The sequence below is a fragment of the Eptesicus fuscus genome, chromosome 14 (genome assembly GCF_027574615.1).
Source record: "Eptesicus fuscus isolate TK198812 chromosome 14, DD_ASM_mEF_20220401, whole genome shotgun sequence".
In the NCBI taxonomy this organism is placed as follows: domain Eukaryota; kingdom Metazoa; phylum Chordata; class Mammalia; order Chiroptera; family Vespertilionidae; genus Eptesicus; species Eptesicus fuscus.
In genome coordinates, this window is record NC_072486.1 from 17055595 (window position 1) to 17082760 (window position 27166).

The 27166-nt window shown below is 39.2% G+C and overlaps 1 protein-coding gene across 3 annotated transcripts in view; it reads left to right on the forward strand.

Annotated features, from left to right (window-relative positions):
• Positions 1 to 27166, forward strand: part of SNX13 (sorting nexin 13) — a 103335-nt gene that overhangs the window by 19075 nt on the left and 57094 nt on the right. For 2 of the 3 annotated variants that reach the window (XM_054725902.1, XM_054725903.1), the window contains exons 3-5: positions 6372 to 6474; positions 9346 to 9435; positions 11008 to 11129. In XM_054725902.1, the coding sequence (XP_054581877.1) occupies positions 6372 to 6474; positions 9346 to 9435; positions 11008 to 11129 (315 nt within the window). Of the gene's footprint in view, positions 1 to 6371; positions 6475 to 9345; positions 9436 to 11007; positions 11130 to 22961; positions 23029 to 27166 lie in introns of those variants that run through there. The other variant, XM_028156098.2, reaches the window with a different exon arrangement.

The following is a 27166-nucleotide window of genomic DNA, read 5'->3' on the forward strand; positions in this document are numbered from 1 at the left end:
ATCAACTTTTACTTGGAGATATTACTTGGTGTTATTGATTAGACTTCAAACAATAATGTTAATTGCTTTTCTTTTGTTTAAGAAAATTCAAACACCTGAATTTACAGTTTTTTTCTTTATGGTTATTTTGTTTGCAGTTTATACTTTTTATCTTGCCTTGATAAACCTTTACAAGAGAGGTTTCAGTCATGATTTTGTATAGCTTCCCATGCAGAACATTTGATATCAGACATGTAAGAGAATGTATAGACGAGAGATTCTTGTTTTAGGTATTCTAACCAGCTTAGCTGAAAAGTGCATTTTGTTTATACATATGTGTGTGTGTGTGCGTGTGTGTGTGTGTGTGTGTGTGTGTGTAAATATATATATATATATTATATTAGAGGCCTGGTGCACAAAATTTGTGCACTTATGGGGCCCTGCTCCCCAACCCTCCAATATTCATGTATTTTTGTATATGTGTGTATGTATGCACTGTTGGTTTTTTGTTAATCCTCACCTAAGGACATTTTTCATTGATTTTTAGAGTAGAAGGGAAGGAGAGAGACAGAGAGAGAAACATGGATGTGAGAAAGACATATCAATTGGTTGCCTCCTGCACATGCCCCAACCAGATCAGGCCGAAATAGCGCTGCCAACAGGGCCGACTGCAGGCAGCCCACTGGGGCTCAGATGTTGAGCATATGGCAATTTTCTGTTTCTGCTTCCACATCTGGTAGAGGTCCCGCTTGTAGGAGCTGCTGATGGAGCCACCACTTTCTGTCTTGATCTTCTTCTTGTCCTCTTGTCCTGACTGTCCCACAAACCGCTTCTTCTTCCAGTCCCACTTGAGCTGCTGCCGGCCCCTGGTCAGGTTCTGGGCCTCGCCCCCCATCAGGTCCAGGACAGCACCAGCCACCTGTTGCTCAAAGGCACCTCTGGTCCCCACCAACGCTTAGGCCCCATTCACTGTCGAAATCTTTGGGCTGATAGGGGACATAGAAATCCTGGTCCAGCTGCCGGGCCTCCTCCTTCCACCTCTTGGCTCCCCGTTCAGGTCCTGGCTGTTGCCGTTTTTGGCCCACAACCTCTATGAGACATCCTCCATGCTCTCTCCCGCCACCTCCTCCTCCTCCTCTTCCCCAGGCTGCTCCGCCTGCCACACTGGCAGCTCGAGGCTGGACCAGCCAGGCCCTCCTGCCGCTCCTGCCAACCCTGCCGGAAGCTGGCGATGGCCTTGCAGTCCTTCTGCCGCTTGGCCTACATCACCTGGCTGCTCAGGTCCCAGCTGAAGGCATTGATCTCAAAGATGGTCGCCTGTGAGCGGTACTGCTTGATGCTGTCCCACCAGCTTCAGCTGCTACAGCTCCTCCTCCTCAAAGCTCAAGCTGAAGAGGGGTTGTAGGCCCAGCCCCGCAAGGTCCAGCTCCTTGGCCTGCTTAATGGACTCTGGCAAGTACACCGGCTCCCCACTTTTTGGCCTTGGAGTCAGAGCGGACATCCCTCCCCACTTTAGATGGCAGGGCAGCCGGGTGTCCGCTCCGTCTCCCCGCTTTCGATGGCAGGGGAGCCGGGTATCCGCGGCAGCCCCCCCTCAGTGGCCACTGATCCGGTCTTTGAGAGGCACGGGGCGCGGGACTCTGTGGCCGATCTGGTCATTGAGAGGTGACTCTCAACAGCCAGATCAGCGGTGGCGCGGGGGGCGGGACTCGCGAGTCCTGAGCCCTGCGCCTCTCAATGACAGGATATGCCACCCCGAGTCCTGCCCCCAAGCCTCCTGCTGCCCAATCGTGGACGTAGCGGAGTGATGGTTATTTGCATATTACCCTGTTATTAGGTAGGGAATATATATATATGTGTATCCTATCTAATAATAGACAAATATGCAAATTGACCATACATCCAACACACCCACAAGCCACGCCCACCATCCAATCAGAACGAGTATGCAAATTAACCCAAACCAAGATGGCTACAGCCACAGAGAGCAAGGTTTCCTAGGTAACAGAGGAAGCCAAGCTTTCTGCCTGCCCTGGCCAGGCCTAAGCCTCCACTCAAGCTACAAAGTTTCAATTATAGGAGGTAAACAAATTCAAACAAATGGCGGCAGAATGGAGCTTGAGAGAGCAGGTCAGGGTTGCCGCCGGCAACGGGGGAAGCAAAGCTTTCCGCACACCCTGGCTGGGCCCACCCGCTTAAGGCTCCAAAGTTTCAATTATAACCCCAACACAAATGGCTGCCGGCGCCCTTGGAGGGAGCCCCAGGCTTGGCTCTGCTCCAGGCTACAAAGTTTCAATTGTAGAAGGAAAATAAATTCCAGATACCAGGGCCTCTGCTTGCGTTGCCAGGGGGCGTGGCCCGCCTGCAAACCACCACAGGCCCCTCGCTCAGGCCACCCCACACCCCAAGGGAACCCCCACCTGATCCGGGATGCCCTTCAGGGCAAACCAGCTGGCCCCCACCCCTGTACCAGGCCTCTATCCTATCTAATAAAAGAGTACTATGCAGATTGATCATCACTGCAACACACAATATAGCTGCCCCCATGTGGTCAAAGATCCTGCCCCCATGTGGACACAAGATGGCCACCACAAGATGGCCAGTAGGAGAGGGCAGTTGGGAGGCACCCGGCCTGCAAGGCAGGGCAGTTGAGAAGGACCAGGCCTGCAAGGGAGGGCAATTGGAGGTGATCAACCCTGCAGGAGAGGGCAGTTAGGGGTAACCAGCCGGCAGAGGAGGAAAGTTGGGGGCAAACAGGCTGGCAGCAGAGTGGTTAGGGGGTGATCAGGCTGGCAGGCAGAAGCGGTTAGGGGCAATCAGGAAGGCAGGCAGGCAAGCAGTTGGGAGCCAGCAGTCCTGGATTGTGAGAGGGATGTCCGACTGCCTGTTTAGGCCCGATCCCACCGGGGTCCCAGATTGGACATCCCTTGAGGGGTCTCAGATTGGAGAGGGTACAGGCTGGGCTGAGGGACAACCCCCCTTCGTGCACGAATTTTGTGCACCGGGCCTCTAGTATGTATGTATGTGTGTGTGTATATATATATATATATATATATATATATACACACACACACACATACATACACACACACACACACACACATATGTATGCACACGTATATACACATACACATATGTATGCACACATATATAGATGATACATTTCTGTAATTATTTGTGAAATAAATACCTATGAATTCTTTTAAAAATATATTTTGAGAATCCCCAAATTTGGAGGAGTTATTTGATTTATAGGTTTAAAGGACTTCACTGAATTGAATAGCATATATAAACTGTGGCCTGAATGTATAAGACACTAAAGGGGTGGCTTCTGAATATATCAACTACCTATTACCTCTTTCAGGATATGGGTTTGAAAGTAATGCATAGCCATTTTTATAGGGAGTGCACCACTGACTGTTGAACAAGTGAGAATTAATTAAATGACTATTAATAAAATTACTTTCTATTTTAGTTTTAGTATTTTTATTAGAATTGCTTAGATATGATAACTGTGTATTGAACAATTAAGAAATAAGTTATAGGAATCAGATAAATGGAGTCCTGAATATCTTTATTGATTATAAAGATGATTGAAGATTATAGATCTGTAGCCATTTGGCTTCTAAATTACATTCCTTAGTCCTAAGTTTAGGCCAGAGCAGCAGGGTTGCATAGCTGCATGGTTGCAGCTTTCCTGTATAGGGTCATAACTGCTTTTACTTATTGGAAAGGAGATTGTCTTGAGGTGTTTCTTTGAAAGAAGAGATTTCTTCTATTTCACTTATTGAATAAGTGCTTGGCAAAAGTGAAGGAGAAGGATTTCCCAATACTTCAGAGAAGAAGGAAATTTTAGGTTTATAGAGGAAGGTAGGATCCCTTGGAAGATGGAGAGGTGGAGAATTACTTCTTTTTGACTAACTATCCTTCTATCTAATAAAAGGGTAATATGCAAATTAACCATCAGTCCATCACAAAGATGGCGGTGCCCATAGCCACAAGATGGCGACGCCCAGTCCTCTCAGTCCTGCCAGAGTCCCCCAGTCCCAGGGGGCGGCCGCTGAGAGCGGGTAGTGTGAGCAGCCTGGTGGAATGTTTGCTTCATCACTGTGGCGATGAGGCAAGCATTCCCCCCCCCCTTCTCCCCCCCGGCCGCAGAGGGCCTCTGGGCAGTGGGCACGGAGCAACTGGGGTTTGGGGGGAACGCTTGCATCGTTGCCCTGACGACGAGACAAGCATTCCGTGCCTGGTTGTGGATGGGCCTCTGGGCCGTGGGGAGCCTCTGGGCGCAGTTGTGGAGCGGCTAGGCTCCACAGAGAGCTACTGGCACACGGATTTGTGCCCAGGGCTGCTAGTTGTATATAACATTTGGGAAAGAGAGAAGGGTGATGAGTGCATTCATTTCAAAGTCATGGTAGCCTCTGCTGTTTCCTCTTTGCATCTGCTAATTTTTTAAGGAATAATTTTCAAAAACATTTTTGGATACTTGTAAAGTGTGTAAACATTTATAGATAAGATGGGGCATTGGAAAGTGTTGGAGAGCCACTAAAAACTCATTAGATAATATTAAGTCACATAGTAGGGTGTGAAATTCCAAGTTCCTGCTGTTACATAAATTGATGTTCTGTTCCAGACTGTTGATGCCATTGAAACTCACTGCCACAATAGGAGACTTCTACTTACGTATTTGCAATCCTCTCAGAAGGAAATTAGTTAATTAAGCACTCCTAGGTTATTCAGTTATGGGCAGTAGGTACCATAATTCCCGAAGGAAGTTTCTTATTTTGGCGATAGTTATGAAGACTATTGTCCCTTCTTTAACTTAGTATAGTTTAATGGCTATGAATTTTAAAAGCAAAAATAGGCTTTTAAATATCAATCTCAAGTAAAAACATTTCTTTTTCTTACTTAAAATTCTAACTTGAGAGGAATTAATACATTTTTCTGTGAAAACCGCTTTTTTATTTTTTGCTAATAACACTTAAGTTTTTAAGTTCTGCAGTTTATAATGTTGAAAATGTATATATTTTGTGTATAGTTAAAGCTAATCCCTTATTTTCTAGTTATAAGAATACTTTTGGAAAGAAAAGCACTGATGAATTTTTTGTTTTGTTTTTGATTGTTACTTTGGCATACCATTTATAACTGTATTATAGGTTATTTAATGGCATTCTATTATGTTTGTTTGGTTATGCAATCATTTGTTCTACCTGTTTTTACTTAACCTCATTGCTAAAGCTATTAGGTTCCTTGTAAGATCAGACTGTTCCTTAGCCTACTTCCCTAATTTCATACTCTGGGCAAAGGTTTATATTTTATCAGTCTGTTCCAAGATGATGTTTTTAGAAGTACATTGTTTACTTTATGTATTTATTTTATTGTGTCTGTAAATGTGCTTATAACCAGGTAAAACTGAAATACAGAGCCAGTGTGAGTCTTAGTATTAACATCAGATAGAACACAGGTGAAATTTACTGGTAATTCTGAGACCAGCCTTTTAAAATGAAACAAAAACAGAATTGATGACATAAGCTGATTTTATTTTATTTGTGTTTTCCACTTTCCTCCCTGCTTTTGTGCTGCCTGTACTGAAGAGCAGTGAAGTGGCAGGCAGCCACACAAAGCAGAGAACCTTGAGAATCTTCAGTTGTTAGTTGAAGCTGCCTATATATGATTTTTCACTGTTCCCTTCTTGTCCCTACAATCTTTGAATCACTGTAAGATTATTGTATGATTATTACAAAATTAAAATTTAGTTTTCTTCCTGATGGAATTTCTATCTACTTAGTAGTACTTAGTTAATTGATAAATTTTAAATATAGAAAATATTGATAGCATTTAGTCAATACTTACAGTAAAGTAGTTCTACACTAGTGTTTATCTTACCTTGAGTTTAATTTTCCTTTATAAATTCCAGGATTATTTAAATAGATAATAAATTGGGTCACTTTTTTACATGTAGCCTTTGTTTTTTAGTCATAGTGGCAAGTTATAATATCTCATGTTAATTAATTAGCAATAGAATGTGTGTTTTAACTATAGATTTAGATCTCATTTGTTCTTGTCTTTGGTTATTAGCTAGCCTACTTATTTAACGAGGGCTGATTTTCCTAAAATTTGAAAATGTTGCCTGAGATTTTTTTTTTTATGAACTATTCTGGATGAAAACTTTGAAAGGCATTATTGTATAAATTTACAAATGTTGATAGTTAATTTAAATTTCAGAGAATAGCAAAATCTGTCAATTCCTTGCCTTGTCAAAGTAAAAAATAGATATTTTAGTGAATGATAAACCACCTATTAAATCTGAAAAAAATATTTGTTAATAGATGTGTTAGAATTAGATTATAGTAAAATTTTGTTTTCATATCTATAATTAAATTTTTTTTCAGGGGTTTTGTGGTTACTCTTTTGTTTGGAAAAACAAACTCAGAGAAGTACCTAGAGCAGTGTGAACACTCATTTCTTCCTCCAACTTCAACTGGAATTCCTAAGGTAAATAGTGTAAAGGAATGTGAAACCTCATTTCAAGTCCTCTACACAATGATAACTACAAAGTGACAATCCATTTATGGCTTGGCAGATTTTTCTATAACTCATTAATGTTCATTATAAACTTATGGGAGACTTTCTGATCATGCCTAGAAAAATGCATTTTAACAAGTTACCTTTTAAACTTCCTCAGATGTTAAAAGTGCAAATACAAATTTGAGGAAAAGACAGAAAATTGGAGTGTTTCCTTCTATCCTTATACTAGACTTTGAAAGTTTCACTTTGAAAGTATGTATGATTTGTGTCAATGAATATAATGTTTTGAATGAAATAAATAACAAAGGAACCAGAGGGAGTAAAGGAATACTTTTTATTTAACTCACTTGAAAACTATAGCTTGCAGTTAGGCTATGCATTATTTATAATTTTAATTAGTTAGGGCCAATTTTATATCATCTTGAATGTTGCTTTTTAAAATTTTTTTCAATCCTCTATATAATAAAAGCCTAATATGCTAAGTGTCTAGTCGCCTGGTCATCCGTTCAACTAATCAAAGCGTAATATGCTAATGATATGCTAGGATCGCTCAACTGTTCACTATGACGTACACTGACCACCACGGGGCAGACAGTTGACCGGTCGACCAGTTGCTATAACATGCACTGACCACCAGGGGGCAGACAGTCAACCAGTCACTATGATGTGCACTGACCACCAGGGTGCAGACGCTCTGACCTGTAGGTTAGCTTGCTGCTTGGGGTCCGGCCGATTGGAACTGAGCAAGACAGGCCGGACATGCCCTGGAGCCCTCTTGCAGTCCCTCCCTGGCTGGCCAACCTCCCATGTCCCTCCCCGGCCCCGATTGTGCACCGGTGGGGTCCTCGGGCCTGGCCTGCACCCTCTCACAATCCAGGACGCCTCAGGGGATTTCAGAGAGTCGGTTTTGGCCCAATCCTGCAGACCAGGCCAAGGGACCCCACTGGTGCACAAATTCGTGCACTGGGCCTCTAGTGTCATATAAATAAAATTGGAATTGAGTAAGATAGATAGGTTTCAGTTTTGCATTGCCTCAATTCTTTTTGTAGGATTTGGATGGTTTCATCTTTTATAAAGAGAGACAAATGGTCTGGAGCTGCTGCTAGGAATTTAACTTTGCAATTATTATTTTGTTCAATTTGTGCTAAAATGTAGGACAGGGGTCCTCAAACTTTTTAAACAGGGGGCCAGTTCACTGTCCCTCAGACCGTTGGAGGGCCAGACTATAGTTTAAAAAAAACTATGAACAAATTCCTATGCACACTGCACGTATCTTATTTTGAAGTAAAAAAACAAAACGGCAAAAACACCCGCATGTGGTCCACGGGCCATAGTTTGAGGACGCCTGATGTAGGAGATGCAGAGAAAGTAATATATAAAGTATTATTTTACATTACTGAAATAACCCTATCCCACTGATTTTCATATTAATAATTTTTTTCTAATACTGTAACTTTTAAAATAATCTGAAACTTTCTTGTCTTCCTTTATGACTCCTATTAATGTATTCTTTGAGTTTGCTCACAAATCTTTCTGAGGAAATGAACCTTTTCTTTTTTTGAATCAATTCTTAGCCAATCATAGTTTCCATTCATTTGAGGGATAAATATAGAAGATGGAAATATTTTATAATTACGATCCCAGGATTGGCCCCTGTGGTTGGGCATCATTCCAAGCACTGAAAGGTTGATTCAGTCCCCTGTCAGTTCACATGCCCAGGTTTCAGGCTCCATTACCTCTGGGGCGGAGTGGGGAGTGTGTGGAGGTAGCCAGTTGATGTTTCCTTCTCACATTGATGTTTCTCTCCCTCCCTTCCCCTTTATCTCTCTCTAAAAATCTATTTTAAAAAATGTAAGATCCCAAAAAGTAATATATCATAGTCAAGATTTATATTTATTATATATTTTAATAGATGGTATAAAAAATTGTGATTTTGATTTGCTTTTTCTAAAATGCTTTATAAGCATGCTTTATGAAAAATTCTTAGAGGTTTTATAAACATGAATCATGTTTTATATGTATAAATATATACATCTATATATATAAAAGCCTAAGCAAACAAACGACCAGTCAACCAGTTGCTATGATGTGCATGGACCACCAGGGGGCAGATGCTCAATGCAGGATCTGCCCCCTGGTTGTCAGTGTGCTCTCACAGCCAACCTCCTGCGGCTGGCCATTGTCCCGCGGTCCCTCCCCCTGGTCGACCTGCCCCGATCTCCAGTCAGGCCAAAGGACCCCACCTGTGCACAAATTTGTGCACCAGGCCTCTAGTAAATATATATAAAATATAAGTAGGCTTCGGTTTGTATTTTTAATTGAAGAGTAAACCACTACTTTTCATCTTGTTTCCAGACCACTGATCTTTCTGAAGACTACAGAGAAATAGACAAATTAATTTTCATTAGTTGTTATAAATCATCCCTAAGTAAAATCAATTTGAAAGATATTCTTTTGCCAACTGTTTTGGGCTGGGGGGGGCGGGGGGGGGTGGCGGGGGAAGGGAAGAGGAAAATTAATAGCTCACTTTAACTTATGGTTTAAAGTTTTATTAAAATATGTCAACATTGTCTCTGTATATTTTGTTTTCTCACATTCTAAATAATGTTAGCAGATTTTATTAAATTTTTGAAGTTAAGAATAGATTTTTATTTTTGGATCTGTAGTTTTGCTAACTTGAGAAGTAGTGTTTGGTTTTTACTAGAGTATCAAGAAATAAGGTTATTTATGTACTTAAAGATAATGACAGGAAAGTTACAATGAATATTCAGTTAGAAGTGAACCACAGAGATTTTAAATCAAGAAACTATGCAGTAAGATGTGATGGTTTCCTTTAAGTGTTTAGAAGAAATGAAACGTGAAGCCGGGACTATAAAGATTGATAGAAGATTAACTGGTGCCAATATAATTGATGAACCTCTCCAGCAAGTGAGTTTCAGTATGTGGTATTTGAATTCCATATATTGTGTGCTAGGTATATTTCTTTTGAAAATAATTTTGCTATTTATGTAACATGCTAGAAATATAATTCTACCCTTGGTTCTAAATTTAAAGATGCTGCCTTATTTATGAACTAATTTATAATGAGATACTTTACTTAATAGTAAGCCTTTTGATTGAATTTGCATTTAGAAAAAAAGTTTTTACTGACATATTTGATAATGTTTTTAGTTATTTTATAGTTAAAGTGTAATCTTTAGCTAATGAACAAACTTAGTGCTTTGGTAAATCAGACATAATTCCCTACTAGTTTTATTACTTTGTAAAGTGCATATACTTCCTTCAATTCAACAACATTCAAAAGTTAGAATTAAGCACTGACAGGTTTGGCTCAGTGGATAGAGCATTGGCCTGTGGACTGAAGTGGCCCAGGTTCGATTCCGGTCAAGGGCATGTGCCTTGGTTGCAGGCTGGTTGGGGCCCGTGCGGGAGGCAACCAATCGATGTGTCTCTCTCACATTGATGTTTCTCTCTCTCCCTTCCACTCTCTCTAAAAATCAATGGGAAAATGTCCTCGGGTGAGGATTAACAAAAAAAAGTCTTAAGTTTTCCCCAGCCGGTTTGGCTCAGTGGATAGAGCATCAGCCTGTGGACCAAAGGGTCCCACGTTCGATTCTGGTCAAGGGCATGTACCTTGGTTGCAGGCTCTTCCCCAGACCTGGCCCAGGTTAGGGATCCTGCAGGAGGCAACCAATCGATGTGTTTCTCTCCTATCGATGTTTCTCTTTCCCTCTCTCTTCCATTCTCTCTAAAAATCAGTGGGAAAATATCCTCAGGTGAGGATTAACAAAAACAAACAAATAAAGGTGATTAAATGTTTTAAAAAAATTAGAATTAAAAATATTCTTCTCCCACATATTTTTCACTGATTTTTTAAATTATATGGTTATTATAAGTAATGTGTACTTTAAAATTCTAACAGTCATTTTATAGATAAACCCATGTTTAGTTTATCTGAATTACAAAAACATTATACATTAAGTTGTATTATGTGCTATTTATTGGCTAACTTAATACTGCTGGCAGTGTAGAAGGTATTAGAATTAATTGAACTATGTCATTTTTATAATTTGAAAGGAATCTGAAGATATAATCTTGGAAAAATTGTGGAGCTTTTTTGTAGAATTAGGGTCCATTGGCATTACTTTGCATCTTATTAAATCAAACTAATTAAAACTCTTCATTATATTATAACATTGAAAGTTTACTTTTTTTGCAGGCACTGTTGTGAATTTGGAGTAGCCTTGGCCATAGATAGCTAATTAAAAAAAAACAAAAAAAACTTGGGCAGCTTATGAATTGGGATACTAAAATAATTTTTAAATTTTTGAAATGGTTTTTGGCATATTGATGCTTTTAAAATAAAAGTTATTTACCACCACAATTTAGTGTATAGAGAATAATTACCAATTGGCAAATAATCCTTTAGGTTTTAGTTTGCCACTGTTAACTTTTAAAATCCTAAATAGTTGTATTTTTCTCCCAATATTCTTGTTTTAGGTTATCCAGTTTTCCTTGAGGGATTATGTCCAGTATTGGTATTATACACTAAGTGATGATGAATCTTTTCTTCTTGAAATTAGACAGACTCTTCAAAATGCACTCATTCAGTTTGCTACTAGGTAAGGTCACTGCATTGTTTTTTTGCTGAAAATTTTATATTGTTCGTACCAATAGTGAAATAACTTAAGTGGGAGGGGAAAATTAATTATAGTTGACCCTTGAATAACTTGGGGGTTAGGCATGCTGACCCCTGCACAGTTGAAAATTCACAAGTAACTTGACTCCCCCAACCTGCAAGCCTTACCAATAACAAGCAGTCAGTTGACACATATTTTGTTTTTTATATGTATTATATACTATATTTTTATAATAAAACTATAGAAAAGAAATGTTATTAAGAAAATCATAATACAGAGAAAATACATTATTATTACTGTACAAATATTTTTTTAAATCTGCATATAAGTAGGCTTGTGCAATTCAAACACATGTTGTTTAAGGGTCTACTGTATTAAAAGGTAAGTAGAATAGTAGATTATAGATAACTTGGATTATAGAATTAGAACCCTAAAAACCTTTAAATTTAATCTTTACATTTACAGAATGTTAATTTTGATTAAGCCCTGTTCTCTTAGTCTCTAGGTTTGTTTCTTCCTCGGGGTCCAATCACGTTTCAAACCCCCTTATTGATAATTTATTCCTCCTTACCCAGATACTCTGTTTTATTTGAGTGCTGTGGAAATTAGTTTCTCTTACTTTTGGCATATATCTAATAGAAGTCCTCTTAATGAAAGAAGAAACCAAAAGAGCATAAGTTATTGGAGACTATTCACTTTATTATTTGTTTATAGGAGAGAAGTGTATTTTGGTGATTTTGCTTTAAGAAACAGCCACTTGTATCTCCATATAACAAAATATTTTGGTTTATATCCTTGTACTTGATTTTTTTGAGGGGGCCGTTTCATACCCAGAAATGATTTATTTTTGAAAGAAAGTATTTGTTTTTCCAAGAGTTTACAGTCTTTTTTTTTTTTTTTTTTAATCAAAGCTTTTGCTTCCCAGTACACATAAAGATTTTCTTACTAACCTAGATCATCAAAACCTTAGGCTGCATGTCATGGCCATGAGTACACTCAAGTCTGAAAGTGTTATTTTCTAGCCAATCTCTTTTTCTCACTTAGATTCTTGAAATACATTCTTGTATTTTTGAGAATCTTGGATACTTTTTTCCCCTAGAACTCTTACTGTGTTTTTATCTCTGTTATATGTATGTTAGCTGCCTTACCTTTGAGTGGGCTCTGACTTTTGGGAACTCTGTAAGTGAGTGAAATCCACAATGTCCTGTCCTCAACAGCCCGGCTCAGCTCCTGTAGACTCATGCCTTTTATGCAGTCAAACCATCTCATATTTGGTCTTCCTTTTTCCTACTGTCTTCTCTTTTTCCTAGCATTATTATCTTTTCCAAAGAACTTTGTCTTCTCATGATGTGCCCAAAGTAGGACAGCTTCAGTATTGTCATTTTTGCCTCCAGCAACGTTTCAGGCCTCATTTGCTCTAAAACCCACTCTGCATATAGAGATATTTCCAGCTCATCTGCTCTGTCAAGACTTTTCCTCTGTAACTCAGTTGATGCTAAGCTTGAGAATGGGAGGTTAATTCCTCAATCTTAGGTCATTGGGGGAGGCCTGCTATAAGGTTTATGGCTTGAACAATAACCTTACTTGTTGAGATAGGTTTGAACGTCTCCCTTATATTTAACACCAAAAATTTTCAAAGTAGCCAGCTGTAAGTATGAGTGTAGACTCATTGTGGAACACAGAAAAGTTAATCAAAGAAGGTCAGAAATTGGGTTTGATCTCCTTTATTTTATACTAGAGGCCTGATGCATGAAATTTGTGCAAGAGTAGGCCTTCCTTCCCCCAGCTGTGGGTATCAGCTTTCCAGGCTGGCACCGGGACCCGGGCTTCCCTTGCAGCCCTGGCTTTGTCCGGGAGGTTATCCGGAAGGATGTCCAGTCTAATTAGCATATTAACGCTTTTATTATTACAGACTAGAGGCCCGGTGCACGAAATTCATGCATGGGAGTGTGTGTCCCTCAGCCCAGCCTGCACCCTCTCCAATCTGGGACATCCCTCTCACAATCCAGGACTGCTGGCTCCCAACTGCTCGCCTGCCTGCCTTCCTGATTGCCCCTAACTGTTTCTGCCTGCCAGCCTGATCACCCCCTAACCACTCCCCTGCCAGCCTGTTTGCCCCTAACTGCCCTCCCCTGCAAGCCTGGTCACCCCTAACTGCTCTCCCCTGCAGGCCTGCTCACCCTAACTGCCCTTCCCTGCAGGCCTGGTCCCCCCCAACTGCTCTCCCCTACAGGCCTGGGTTTCCCCCAACTGCCCTTTCCTGCAGGCCTGGTCGCCCCCAATTTCCCTCCTCTGCCGGCCTGGTCCCCCCCAACTGCCCTCCCCTGTAGGCTTGATCACCCCTAACTGCCCTCCCTTGCAGGCCTGGTCCCTCCTAACTGCCCTCCCCTGCTGGCCTGATCGCCCACAACTGCCCTTCCTTGCAGGCCTGGTCCCTCCCAACTTCCCTCCCCTGCTGGCCATCTTATGGTGGCCATCTTGTGTCCACATGGGGGCAGCCATCTTTGACCACATGGGGGCAGCTATCTTGTGTGTTTGAGTGATGGTCAATTTGCATATTACTCTTTTATTAGATAGGATAGAGGCCTGGTGCACGTGTGGGGTTGGGGACCAGCTGGTTTGCCCTGAAGGGTGTCCTGGATCAGGGTGGGGGTTCCCTTGGGATGTGGGGCAGCCTGGGCGAGGGGCCTGTGGTGGTTTGCAGGCCGGCCACGCCCCTCAGTGACCCAAGTGGAGACCCTGGTATCTGGGATTTATTTATCTTCTATAATTGAAACTTTGTAGCCCTGAGCAGAGCCAAGCCTCCTGCTTGCTCCGTGGCCGCAGCCATTTTTGTTGGGATTTATTTATCTTCTATAATTGAATCTTTGTAGTGGAGGCCAAGGCAGGCCAGGGCTGCGGAAAGCTTGGCTTCCTCCATCGCCCGGGGCAATTCAAGCCTCCTGCTTTTTCCAACTCCATGCCGCCATTTTGTTGGGATTTATTTATCTTCTATAATTGAAACTCTGTATCCTTGAATGGAGGCCTGGGCCCACCTTGAATGTGTGGAAAGCTTGGCTTCCTCCATTGCCAGGGAAACCCAAGCCTCCTGCTTGCCCCCTGGCTGCAGCCATCTTGGTTGGGTTAATTTGCATACTTGATCCTGATTGGCTGGTGGGCGTGGCTTGTGGGTGTAGTGGAGTGATGGTTATTTTGCATATTACTCTTTTATTAGATAGGATATGTATGTAACTCTAGGAAGTGTTACTGCTTTCTGTAGTAACAGCATCCTAATGATTTTTCTTCAAAAGGGTGGAAACAAGAAGAGTTCATTATTCTTGTGTCTGACTGCCTAAGAGTATATTAAAATATAGCAAATTATTCATGGAAAGAATTTTGAACTTTTTCCCCCTTCTGTAGCAGTCTTATGCTATCAAGCTAAATATTTGGGCGATTACAGGCTACGAGCCAGATTTCTTCCATCCTAGATTGATCTGATTTATCTCTTTGCTTTTTCATTGGCCTTAAGCTATGGGCAAATTAATCAGCTTCTTTTAATCCTTGGTTTTATCTTCTAAAAGAATGATAATAACTACTTTAGAGGCTATTTTCAGGCTAAAAATAATATGAAGTAAAGCTCTTAGCATACAGTAAAGCTCAGCAGTTGTTTGTGCCTTCTCTCTGAATGATTTTATTTTTTGTAATATATTTTTATTTATTTCAGAGAGGAAGGGAGGAGGAGAGAGAGAAACATCAGATATGAGTGAGAATCATTGATTAGCTGCTTCCTGCATGCCCCCTACTGGGAATTGAGACTGAAACACAGGCATGTGCTCTGACCAGGAATTGAACTGTGACCTTCTGGTTCATAGGTAACGCTCAACCACTGAGCCACACCGGTTGGGCTGAATTACTTTATTTTTCTCTATCATTTGTCTTCTTTTCATCATTTTTTTTATTATTACTGCTAAAATGTGCATCTTAATAGAAACTCTTGACTGTTTCGAATGTCAATATTAAGAAAATGGACTTTTTACAATCATTCCAATATTTCTTAATCTTGTTCTGTGCTTTCTGCTATGCACTGTGAAGCATATGAGAAGAGCATAAGTTATCACCCCTATCCTTCACGTAATAATCTTCTATAGGGTTATTAACCCGGGACTCATGAAGGCCTGAAAATGTATCCAAAACTTTTTTCCCCTTATTCAGTGCTTCCATAGATTTCATTTTTACAAAGGGCTTATACTTAGAAAAAATTTAGAACCTATTGTTTATATTTATTCATCACCTTGAAGAAACAATTATAGAATATCAGCATAAATTGAAATGCTAATTTTGAGACATAACAGGCCAAAGAGGACATACTTAAAGTTTAAAGTCTTGATTGTGAGATTTAGCTTTGTTATTTATTAAGCTCAATAGCCTTGAATTGGCAAAACACATAAATTATTTGAATCTGATGATCACCCATAAGTATTTATCAGGTTGTTAGGAGTAAATGACATCACATTTGAGATAGTACTTTGGAATGATGGTATTTTAAGCTAGCATTAGTATAGCACCTGCTATTCTAGTAGCAGTTTGAGGAAGAAGACCTTTCTAGAGCACTTTTAAAAAATGTATATACTTTATTGATTTTTTACAGAGAGGAAGGGAGAAGGATAGAGAATTAGAAACATCGATGAGAGAGAAACATCTATCAGCTGCCTCCTGCACGTCCCCCACTGGGTATGTGCCCGCAACCAAGGTACATGCCCTTGACTAGAATCCAACCTGGGACTTTTCAGTCCACAGGCTGACTCTCTATCCACTGAGCCAAACCGGCCAGGGCTAGAGCACTTTTTTGTTGTTGCTAATCTTTACCCAAGGATATTTCACCTTTGCCTTTTAGAGAGCGTGGAAGGAAGGGGGAGAAAGAGAGAAACATCAATTGGTTGCCTCCCATATGTGCCCCGATGAGAGAATCAAACTGCAACCTAGGTATGTGCCCTGATCTGACTGGGAATTGAACCTGCAACCTTTTTTGGTGTATGGTATGATGTTCCAACCAATTTAACCACTCAGCCAGGGCTATCTTGGTTACTATTTTTGTTATTTTTTATGTCTCAAGGATATATATAAAGATTCTTTGACCTTATCTTAGCTTTCATTCTTTTTTGTTTGTTTGTTTGTTTGTTTGTTTTTGTGGGGCTGTGGGGAGACAAAATTAAGGTACATGAAATGGAGAGAAATAAAGTCATAATTTGTATGGTACTGAGAGCAAATTTTCATCTAGAGATAGAGTGGACCAGAGTAACTGATGAAGACCTCATGTGGACTGAAGTCAAAACTGGTCTTCAAGAATGGATATATTGAGATAGAGAGGGATAAAGGAAATGCTAGAAAAGAGACATGGTATGAGCAAAGTTCTGTGAAGGGGGCATAAGATTAGGTGGTAGAAACGCTAAGGAGCTACAAATGAATAAGGAACATTATTGCTCTTAACACGTTAAGCGCCCAGTCAATCACCGGTGACTGACACTATACTTTACGACCTGAATATAAAACAGGCTGGGCGCTTAACATGTTAAAAGTGAAAAGTGGTTACTAACTCCCTCCATTTTTATTCCCCTTAACCCCAAGATTAGCAGAAAGAAGATATATTCTGTCACTGTGTTCCATCCTGAAGGGTTTTTCCATGGGGGAGAAGTGTAGGTCCCAAGATTCATGGTTATGGTAGTAATTGTAACATTGTTTCTGGAATGACAGGGTTTATGTTCTGAAAGTTTTGCCATTTTTCTCACTACCTTTTGCCTGGAACAGTACATATATTTGGCCCTCGGAATCATCGATGAGAAACCCAGGGATATGGAGAGTCAACTATGTATTTATTGAAAAAAATCTGTATATTCACAGAGTTGTGCAACTTTCATCACAATTTAAGAACATTTTAATGACCTTTATCCACTATCAGTTCCTTCCCCATTCCTCCAAAACTTCTGGCCCTAGGCAACCACTGATCTACATTTTATGTCTGTGGATTTGCCTATTTTGGACTTTTTATGTGAATTAAATACTATATGTGGTCTTTTGGGAATGTCTTCTTTCACTTAACATAGTGCTTTCAAGGTTTATCCATGTTGTAGCATATATTAGTAGTCATTCATAAGAATAACAGTTTATTGCATGGATATACCATATTTTGTTTATCTGTTCATCACTTGGTGGGCTTTTCAGTTGTTTCCACCTTTTGGGAACATTATGAGGAATGCTACTACTATGAGCATTTGTGCACAAGTTTTTGTGTGGACATATGTTTTCATTTTTCTTGGTAATATACCTATGAGTGGAGTTTCTGGGTCATATGGTAACTCTGTTTAACCTTTTGAGAAACTGCAAACTGTTTTTCAAAGTGTGTTACATTCCCACCAACAATGTATGAGGGTTTCAATTTCTCCATATTCTCATCTGCACTTGTTATTTTCTGTCTCTTTTATTTTAGCCCTCCTACTGCTTGTAAAGTGGTATTTCATTGTAGTTTTTATTTGTATTTCCATGACAGCGAATGGTATTGAGCATTTTATCTTGTGCTTATTAGTCACCTGTATATCTTCTTTAGAGAATGCCTATTCATAGGACCTATATCCACTATCAGTCACTTTTCCCCATTTTCAAATTATTTTATTATTGAGTATACTGCTGCCTTTTTTTGTAAATAGTTTTATTGAACACTCATACTATATGTTTACACTTTGTCCATAGCTGTTTTATACAACAACTAGAGGCCCGATGCACGAAATTTGTGCAAGAGTAGGCCTTCCTTCCCCCGGCTGCCTGCACCGGCTTCCCTTTGGCACCTGGGACCTGGGCTTCCCTCACAGCCCCGGCTTCATCCGGAAGGTTATCCAGAAGGATGACCAGTCTAATTAGCATAGCACGCTTTTATTATTATAAATGGCAGAGTTGACTGTTGTTGCTGAGATGATGTGGCCTGCAAAACCTAAAATAGTTGCTCTTTGGCTCTTTAGAGAAAAAGTTTGCTGACCTTTGCACTAGATAATTTTGTAGCCATTAAAACACTTAAGAAGCATTATTAAACAAATAGAAAGTATATTAGAATGAAAATAATACAAAATAGTGTATACTATATGATTTCAGCTCTAAAAAGTTGTAACTGTATGCATGGCAAAGAGACTAAAAGTAAATACACTAAAATATTAACAGCAATCTCTGGATTGTGGATTTATGATTGATTATAACTGATGCAGAAAATCTAAAGAAGAAAATTACATTTTACAAAATGGGCTTTTATTAGACAGAAACATTTGGTAATCAGCAATAAATATATCTTAAGATGACTTAAAAAATGATGTTCCTGTTTCTCTGCTTTTTATGTTCTATGAAGATATAAACATAGGAATCATTATTTTTCAGCTCTAGATGACATGTTTGGACTTGGCAGCCTCTATTTCTTTAGGAAGTGATCTTGAAACTAATGCTTAATATAGTGTTTTGTTTGTGATGGAATAGTGAATACATAATAAATTTTTGTTAATTAAATTCCCATTTATGACTTCCATGTTTTTTTTTTCCACAAAATTTTAATATATTTCACTGTTGGGCCTAGGAATGTTTCATTTATCAAGAAAAATTTACTAAAAATCTTATTTATTAAATTTCTTAACAGCATTAATTTAATATTTTAAAAATATATTTTATTCATTTTTTACAGAGAGGAAGGGAGAAGGATAGAGAGTTAGAAACATTGATGAGAGAGGAACACCGATCAGCTGCCTCCAGCACACTCCCTACTGGGGATGTGCCTGCAACCAAGGTACATGGCCTTGACTAGAATCAAACCTGGGACCCTTCAGTCCGCAGGCCAACGCTCTATTCCCCTGAGCAAAACCGGTTAGGGCTAATTTAATTTTTTAATACTTTATTTAATGTTATACTGAAGAGGATGCACCCTTAGCCCTAGGTTATTTTTTCCTTTTCTTGTAGCTCATGTGTGGCTTTCAGCTGTGTGTTCTTTATATTCAGCCCCTGAAGTAGGGAGTGTGCTTCATGTGTGTCCTCTTCCTAAGTTGTTCATTATATCCTGAGATCCAAGTCCTTTAGAACGTCTGGATATTTGACTTCTTTGAAGCATTGGGACACAGAACTAGAGCTTTTATGTGGTGTTGTAGATCACTAAGTACCATTTCTTTAATATGGTTAGATAAAGGTACATGCTTACATTTTTCTGCATTTCCACCATTAAAAAAAAAATTATGAGCAGGAGGTTTCATGTTGTTGAGGTGTTAGTAGAGAAAACAATAAATTGAAAATTAAGAACCCTGTTGTTGTTTTTTTAAATTTTCTTTATTGATTAAGGTATTACATTTGTGTCCTTATCCCCCCATTGTTCCCCCCCTTCCACTACTCCCCGCCACCACCACTAATGCCTTCACTCCCCTGGAGTCTGAGTCCATTGGTTATGCTTATATGCATGCATACAAGTCCATGCATACAAGTCTCTCCCCCTTACCCTCACCTTCCCTTGCCTTCCCTCTGAGGTTTGACGGTCTAATCAAAGCTTCTCTGTCTCTGGAACTGTTTTGTTCATCCGTTTATGTTGTTCATTATATTCCATAAATGAGTAAGATCATATGATATTTATCTTTCTCCAACTGGCTTATTTTGCTTAGCGTAATGCTATCCAGGGCCATCCGTGCTGTTGCAAATGGTAAAAGTTCCTTCCTTTTTACAGCAGCATAGTATTCCATTGTATAGATGTACCACAGTTTTCTAATTCATTCATCTGCTGTTGGGCACTTAGGCTGTTTCCAAATCTTAGTTATTGTAAATTGTGCTGCTATGAACATAGGGGTGCATATAGCCTTTCTGATTGGCATTTCTAGTTTCTTGGGATATAGTCCTAAAAGTGGGATCACTGGGTCAAATGGGAGTTCCATTTACAGTTTTTTGAGGAAACTCCATAGTGTTCTCCACAGTGGCTGCACCAGTCTGCATTCCCACCAGCAGTGCAAGAGGGTTCCTTTTTCTCCGCATCCTCACCAGCACTTGTCAATTGTTGATTTGTTGATGATAGCCATTCTGACAGGTGTGAGATGGTACCTCATTGTCGTTTTGATTTGCATCCCTCGGATGCTTAGTGATTTTGAGCATGTTTTCATGTCTCTTGGCATTCTCTATGTCCTCTTTCGAAAAGTCTTAATCTCACTATGTAACCTAGACTAAGTAAGTTAACTTCTGGCTCTGCACTAACCAGGGTTATGGTAATTATTTCAGATCCCTTTCAGTTCTAACATACTAAAGAGTCCCAGGTCAAGTTGGTACTGATCTTAATTTGTTTGTTTTTAATCATACCTCCTACTCAAACATTCACATATCCTGTCACACCCCACATTTTGAATACCATTTGGAGAGTTGTTTATTTCTTTAATTTTTATTTATTATTATTGTTTTTTAATTGTTTAAAGTATTACATATGTCTCCTTTTTCCTGATTGACCCTTCCCCCCGCCACTCCCATCCCTGAGGGCAAGCCCCCGCTGCCCGTGTCTGTGTCCATTGGTTATGCTAATATGCATGCATACAAGTCCTTTGGTTGATCTCTAACCACTCCCTCCCCCGCCCCCCCCCCCCCCCCCCCCCCCCCCGCCTTTTCTCTGAGGTTGGACAGTCTGTTCAGTGCTAACTTGTCTCTGGATCTATTTTTGTTCATCAGTTTATGTTGATCATTATATTCCACATATGAGTGAGATCATATGATATTTATCTTTCTCGGACTGGCTTATTTCTCTTAGCATAATGCTCTCCAATTCCATCCATGCTGTTGCAAATAGTAAAAGTTCCTTCTTTTTATAGCAGCATAGTATTCCATTGTGTAGATGTACCAGTTTTCTAATCCACTCTTCTGCTGATGGGCACTTAGGCTGTTTTCAAATCTCAGTTATTGTAAATTGTGCTGCTGTGAACATAGGGGTGCATATATTCTTTCTGATTCCTAAAAGTGGGATTATTGGGTCAAATGGGAGTTCCATTTTTAACTTTTTGAGGAAACTGGGGAGTTATTTTTTATAGTGTATAAGGTTGATAATTAGATTTAATTGACTTTGGGATTAAGCACTACTCTGGTCTATTTTATTAGTAGGAGTCTTAGAGTAGGAGGATAAAGTTTATTTAAACATTTTATTATATTTCTACATGGTCAGATAGGATGCTTGACCTCAAACATAGAAGACATACATAGTACACTAATCTTTTCTTTTCTTTGAGAAATAAAAGCATTTTATTAAAAGTATTGAATTGTCAAAAGTGTCTTAAATTAGTATTTCTGTTTTCTAGTCCTTTCTGAGTATATCATATTCAAATAGGTCCCTAAAAGTAAAGAATAATGGGTATAATTAATGACTCCATAACAAATCCAGTTGGAAGTCAGGTCATTTTCATTCCTTAATTTCAACAAAATTAGAAGAGGGCCTAATCAGATTATCAGCTTATGTATTACTAAAACTAAATTTTGATGACATATAACTATGTGATTTGGATGCATAAGTTGAAAGGAATTCAAACACTCATTGTCAGTGATACAACAAAACTTCTACTCCTGTATACTTATTTTGTGGGAACATGGCTTTGGTAGTATTATCTAGAAAACAAAAATATAGCCCAACCAATATGGCTCAGTGGTTGAGCATCGACCTATGGACCAGGAGGTCATGGTTCGATTCCAGGTAAGGGCACATGCCAGGGTTATGGGCTCAATTCCCAGTAGGGGTCATGCAGAAGGTAGCCATTTGATGTTTCTATCTCTCCCTCTTCCTTCCTCTCTGAAATCAATAAAAATATATTTTAAAAAAATTAAATAAAAATGATTTTCAGCTGTATTTCTTTTTTATTCACTGTTATTTTGTATTAGTTTCAAGTGTACAGCATAGTGGTTAAACTATCATATACTTTACAGTGTTGTGAAAAAATCAGTTTATTTTATAGCTAAATCCTTATAGATTTTAAAAGGGAAACAAAGGTACTCTAGAGAGATGTAACATGTAGTATTTATCAGTGAACTGAGGTTGGAAGAAGGGGTATTCTTTTAATTTAGCAGCAAGCTTATAATTCTGTGCCTTTAAAATTTGACTTATTCAATTTCAGGTTGACGCTTTTGACAGTGTAACAAAGTAGTTTCTCAAGTACTTTAGAAGGATGGAAACAAATAAAGGTTTATGTATTTTATTTATTTATTTTTTAGGTTTATGTATATACTTTCTTATAGAGAATTATTATGAGGGGGAAGTTACTGCCTGATTCAGTGGCTCAAAGAGAAAGAAATTTCTTCTTTCATAGATAGGCCACTGCTTTCCACGAAACATGCCTGTAGGTCAGTTGATTCAAAAATCCTTTAGTGGAATTAAACTTTTATCAACATCTCCTCAAAAATACTTGTCAAAATCTGCCCAGAAAAACTGAATTTTCCTACACTAGTGATATTTTTTAAAAATATCTGATTTTTCTACATAAAAAAAACTTTATATGGGAAATTAGTATATTTTATTTCAATTTTATGTGATTGGTTTTTATATTGTCCTTTATTGATTGATGTATCTTTAAATAAATCTTTATATGTGTGTATATATATATGTAGTCTGTCACACACACACACACACAAACACACACACACTGTTCAGTAAATAGTGTACTGTGACGTTCTTAACTGTTTTTAAATAAGGTCTTCCTAGTCATTTCTGTGAAAAAATATGTGGCATTAGGAACATGGTTTATAATAGGATTGTTTCTATGGGAAAATCAGTATTTACTTTTATCATTTTGACAAAAGGACCTTTTCCAGGAAAGTATTCTGCCAAGAATGTGAAGATTGCCTTTACTGCCAAACGGTCACCCACTTCTCTAGTCAGGCAAGTCTACACAATGACTCTTCCATATACCATGTTCATTCCATCTCTTTTGCTCATTCCTATACTGTTTCTTTCTCCGATTAAATACTGCTTATTATTTAATCCTATTTAAATTGCAACATATTACTTGATTAACCTCTTATTTCTGTGTATGGTTAATGAACTTTTAAGCTATTTTTGGAATGGTACCAATTCTATATATACTACTATCATTCTTTTAACTTACATTTAGTTAGCGAATATTCTTCATTCTCTTCGTAGGATATACTGACTTATATCCCTAGCAATAAAGCTAGGCTAATAGACCACTTTCTAGTACTTCTGTCCACTTCTGTTCCCATCTTTTGAGTTTTAAGCTTATCAGAAGTCAGTTGTGTGATGCCTGGTTTATGTATTTTAGGGAGAGGGTCAACAAAGGCTGACGTGCGGGATTAATGTTTTAGATTAAGTATAAGAGAATTGTCAAGTGAATGTGGGAGAAAGAAGGAAAATTTGATACAGTTGGTCTGGTGCAAGCTGCACATTCGTGACTTAGAGGAGAAAGATAATTAAGAGTATTAAAAAAGAAAGTTGTATTTGCTTCTGAACCTGTATTTTAATCATATAAGTGACTCCTGCCCAGATGGAAGGAATAGGAGTATGGCAAGGTAGTCCCTATGAAAACTAAGTCACTCGCTTTGGAATTTTACTCGTAGTTAGTTGCTAGATAGATTGCAGTTGAATTAGGTGTGCAAAAGACAGCTATGAAATATTGGTGAAGAGTTTTAAAGGACTCTTTTGAAGGATTCAGATTTGTTCACAAATGTCTTTAGTTGTCATGCCACTTAAAAGAAAAGCATAACTTTTGCAGTGTGGGAATGATTTATCCATGACAAAGACTACATTAATATCACTAAGCAAAACATTATTCAAATAAAAGGTCTTAGCCTAATGTTGAAAGATTTATATCAGGCGTTCTCAAACTACGGCCCGCGGGCCACATGCGGGTGTTTTTGCTGTTTTGTTTTTTTACTTCAAAATAAGATATGTGCAGTGTGCATAGGAATTTGTTCATAGTTTTTTTAAAACTATAGTCCAGCCCTCCCAACGGTCTGAGGGACAGTGAACTGGCCCCCTGTTTAAAAAGTTTGAGGACCCCTGATTTATATGATTCAAGTTAAATGAAATGTATTCATAACTCCCTCTCTTGATCAAATATTTTGATTTACAAGTATATACCAGTTACCAGTTTTCCATTTACTGTGTGTGTGTGTATGTGTGTGTGTGTGTGTGTGTGTGTGTGTGTGTGTGTGTGTAGGTATTTAGATAATATAATCATAGATTCTTAAAACCCTAAATGTCCTTAGAGAAAACAAACCTTGGGGAGTTATGTGACTTGCTGAATTTCACAACTAATGAAATGATAAATCTTTCTTTAATTAAGGATATATATGTGTGTGTGTGTACATGTATGTGTGTGTACATGTCCAGTGCTTTTTACAGAAATTGGTTGATTTTTGGAGGGTTTTTTTGTGTGTGTTTGTGGGATGATAAGCTCTACACTGCTTAGAATAGATAGAACCAGTGAAGTAATTTATATCAACTCAGTCGCAGCCCACATATTTGGGACATTCATTGCCCTTTTTAGGCATTAGCATGAAGTAGCTTAGGGATTTAGAGAGGCAAAAAAAAGCTCAGTTGATGTTCTATTTCAGAACTGTAAGGAGTAAAGAAGCAACTGTTGTATGTGTCTTGTGCTATTTTTCAAGCACCTGACCCTGAAAAGAGGGATCTGACCCTGAAAGAGGGATCAATAAATCAATATGTATTGAGTGCCTCCCAATGTTCAACACATTACTTAGCCATCAGGGATACAATTGTGAATAAAATGAACACAGAATAAAACAAAGTTCTTGACTTTCCTAGATTTTTATCTCAGTAATTGAATTTATTTCTAGCAGTTGAGTTATTTAACTGCAGTTTGTAAGTCAAGCATGCCAAACTCAAAGGCTAACACAAGGTTTAAGTCTATGTGGGCTGCAAAAACTTCAATTATCATAGAAACGTAGGTTTATTTCGATAGAGACATGCTGAATACAAAGGGCTGAAATAAATGAATAATCATTAACATAAAATAATAGAACATTTTAATAAAAATTAATATTTTTTCGTGAACATTAACTTACCAGACACTGAATAACTGCACAAGTTAATAAGTGTAACACAAATAAACCTATTTTTCTTGTTCTCCGAAAGCGAAATATTTCCTGTGGCGCACACCAAACAAGTCAGTCCAAGACTAATGGCGTGGCAATTGGCTGCTAAAATATTCGTTGCTAGTATTAGTGGAGAGAAATGGTGAATCTGCACATAGGCACGTGAGGGAAATGAATGCAACATGATTATAGTAATCAAGTCATTAGCGAACTTTGTAGCTTGTTATTAATAATCCTATATAATAAAAGCCTAGTTCGCCCTAACCGGTTTGGTTCAGTGGATGGAGCATTGGCCTTCGGACTGAAGGGTCCCAGGTTCGATTCCAGTCAAGGGCATGTACCTGGGTTGCGGGCACATCCCCAGTAGGGGGTGTGCAAGAGGCAGCTGATCGATGTTTCTCTCTCATCGATGTTTCTAACTCTCTATGCCTCTCCCTTCCGAGATGTAAAAAAATCAATTAAAAATAAAGCCTAGGTGGCGTCATGCCTGTGTGACATCATCACAAGATGGCTGCCACAAGATGTCCAGCAGGGGAGGGCAGTTGGGGGAGAGATCAGTTCAGCAGGGAAGGGCAGTTGGGGGGCGAGATCAGACTGGCAGGGGAGGGCAGTTCGGGCGAGCAGGCCAGCAGGGGAGGGCAGTTGGGGGCTATTAGGCTGGCAGGGGATGGCAGTTGGGGGCAATCAGGCCTGCAGGGGAACAGTTAGGGGGCGATCAGGCTGGCAGGCAGAAGCGGTTAGGATCATTCAGGCAGGCGAGCAGTTAGGAGCCAGCAGTCCTGGATTGTGTGAGGGATGTCCGACTGCCAGCAGTCGGACATCCCCCATGGGGTCCCAGATTGGAGACGGTGAAGGCCTGGCTGAGGGACAACCCCCCCACCTGTGCACGAATTTCGTGCACCAGGCCTCTAGTTATGTATAACAGGGTATTGTAAAAATTAAGTTATGAAATTTTCTTAACATACTGTTGTATTGGCTGGGCCACAAAAATATTCATTGTGGGTCACATGCAGCTCGTGGGCTGTGAGTTTGACATGCTTGTTGTAAGTGCTATAAAAAGTGAAAATTTTGGTGCTATAAGAATGTATCACCAGAGAGCCAGACCTGGTCTTAAGGAATAAAGCAAAGGGAGAGGGTCAACAAAGGCTGATGTATGGAATTGATGTTTTAGATGAATTAATTAATTATAAGTGAGAATTGTCAATTGAATGTGAGAAAGAAGGGGAATTTGTGGAGAGTGGGCAGGGATGAGCAAACCTGTCAGAGGGGATAGTTTGTCCAGAAGCACTGATATAAGAAAAGGCATATTCAAGTTTGAGAAATGGAAAGAAAGCCTGATAGTGTGCAGAACAGAAGGGAAGAAAGAGGGTGGAACAGATGATGATAAGGAAGTAAGCAGTGTTCCGGGTATGTAAGATTTTAGAGAAGGTATTTGTGCTCAGGCCTAAGATCAATGGAGAGTTATTGAAAGGTTTTTAAAGTTTTTATTTCGTACTATCACATTTGTATTTTTAAAAGATCACTCTGGCTGCTCTATGGAAAGTAGAATGGAGGGGAGACAAGAGTAGACATGGGAGACCAATTAAAAGCAAGGAGATGATCCTGGTGTTCGAGATGGAGGTACAGACATGCAAAATATATGGTCAGAGAGGTACACATTATAGTTTGGCTTTTGCTTGTGTGCTTAATTATAACTTTATTGCTTCTTTGCATTCCTCAGTAATCTGAGTTATTTTTGCACTCATACTATCAGGTATATAAGCTTCAGGACCCTACTATAAATTTTATATTTTCAGGGTAGGGTTAAATACATCACTTATCCTTTTGAACATATGGGAAATATGCTCTTATTTTTAAACTAGAGGCCCGATGCACAAAATTTGTGCAAGAGTAGGCCTTCCCCTGGCTGCTGGCACCGGCTTTCCTCCCAACCCAGGCTTTGT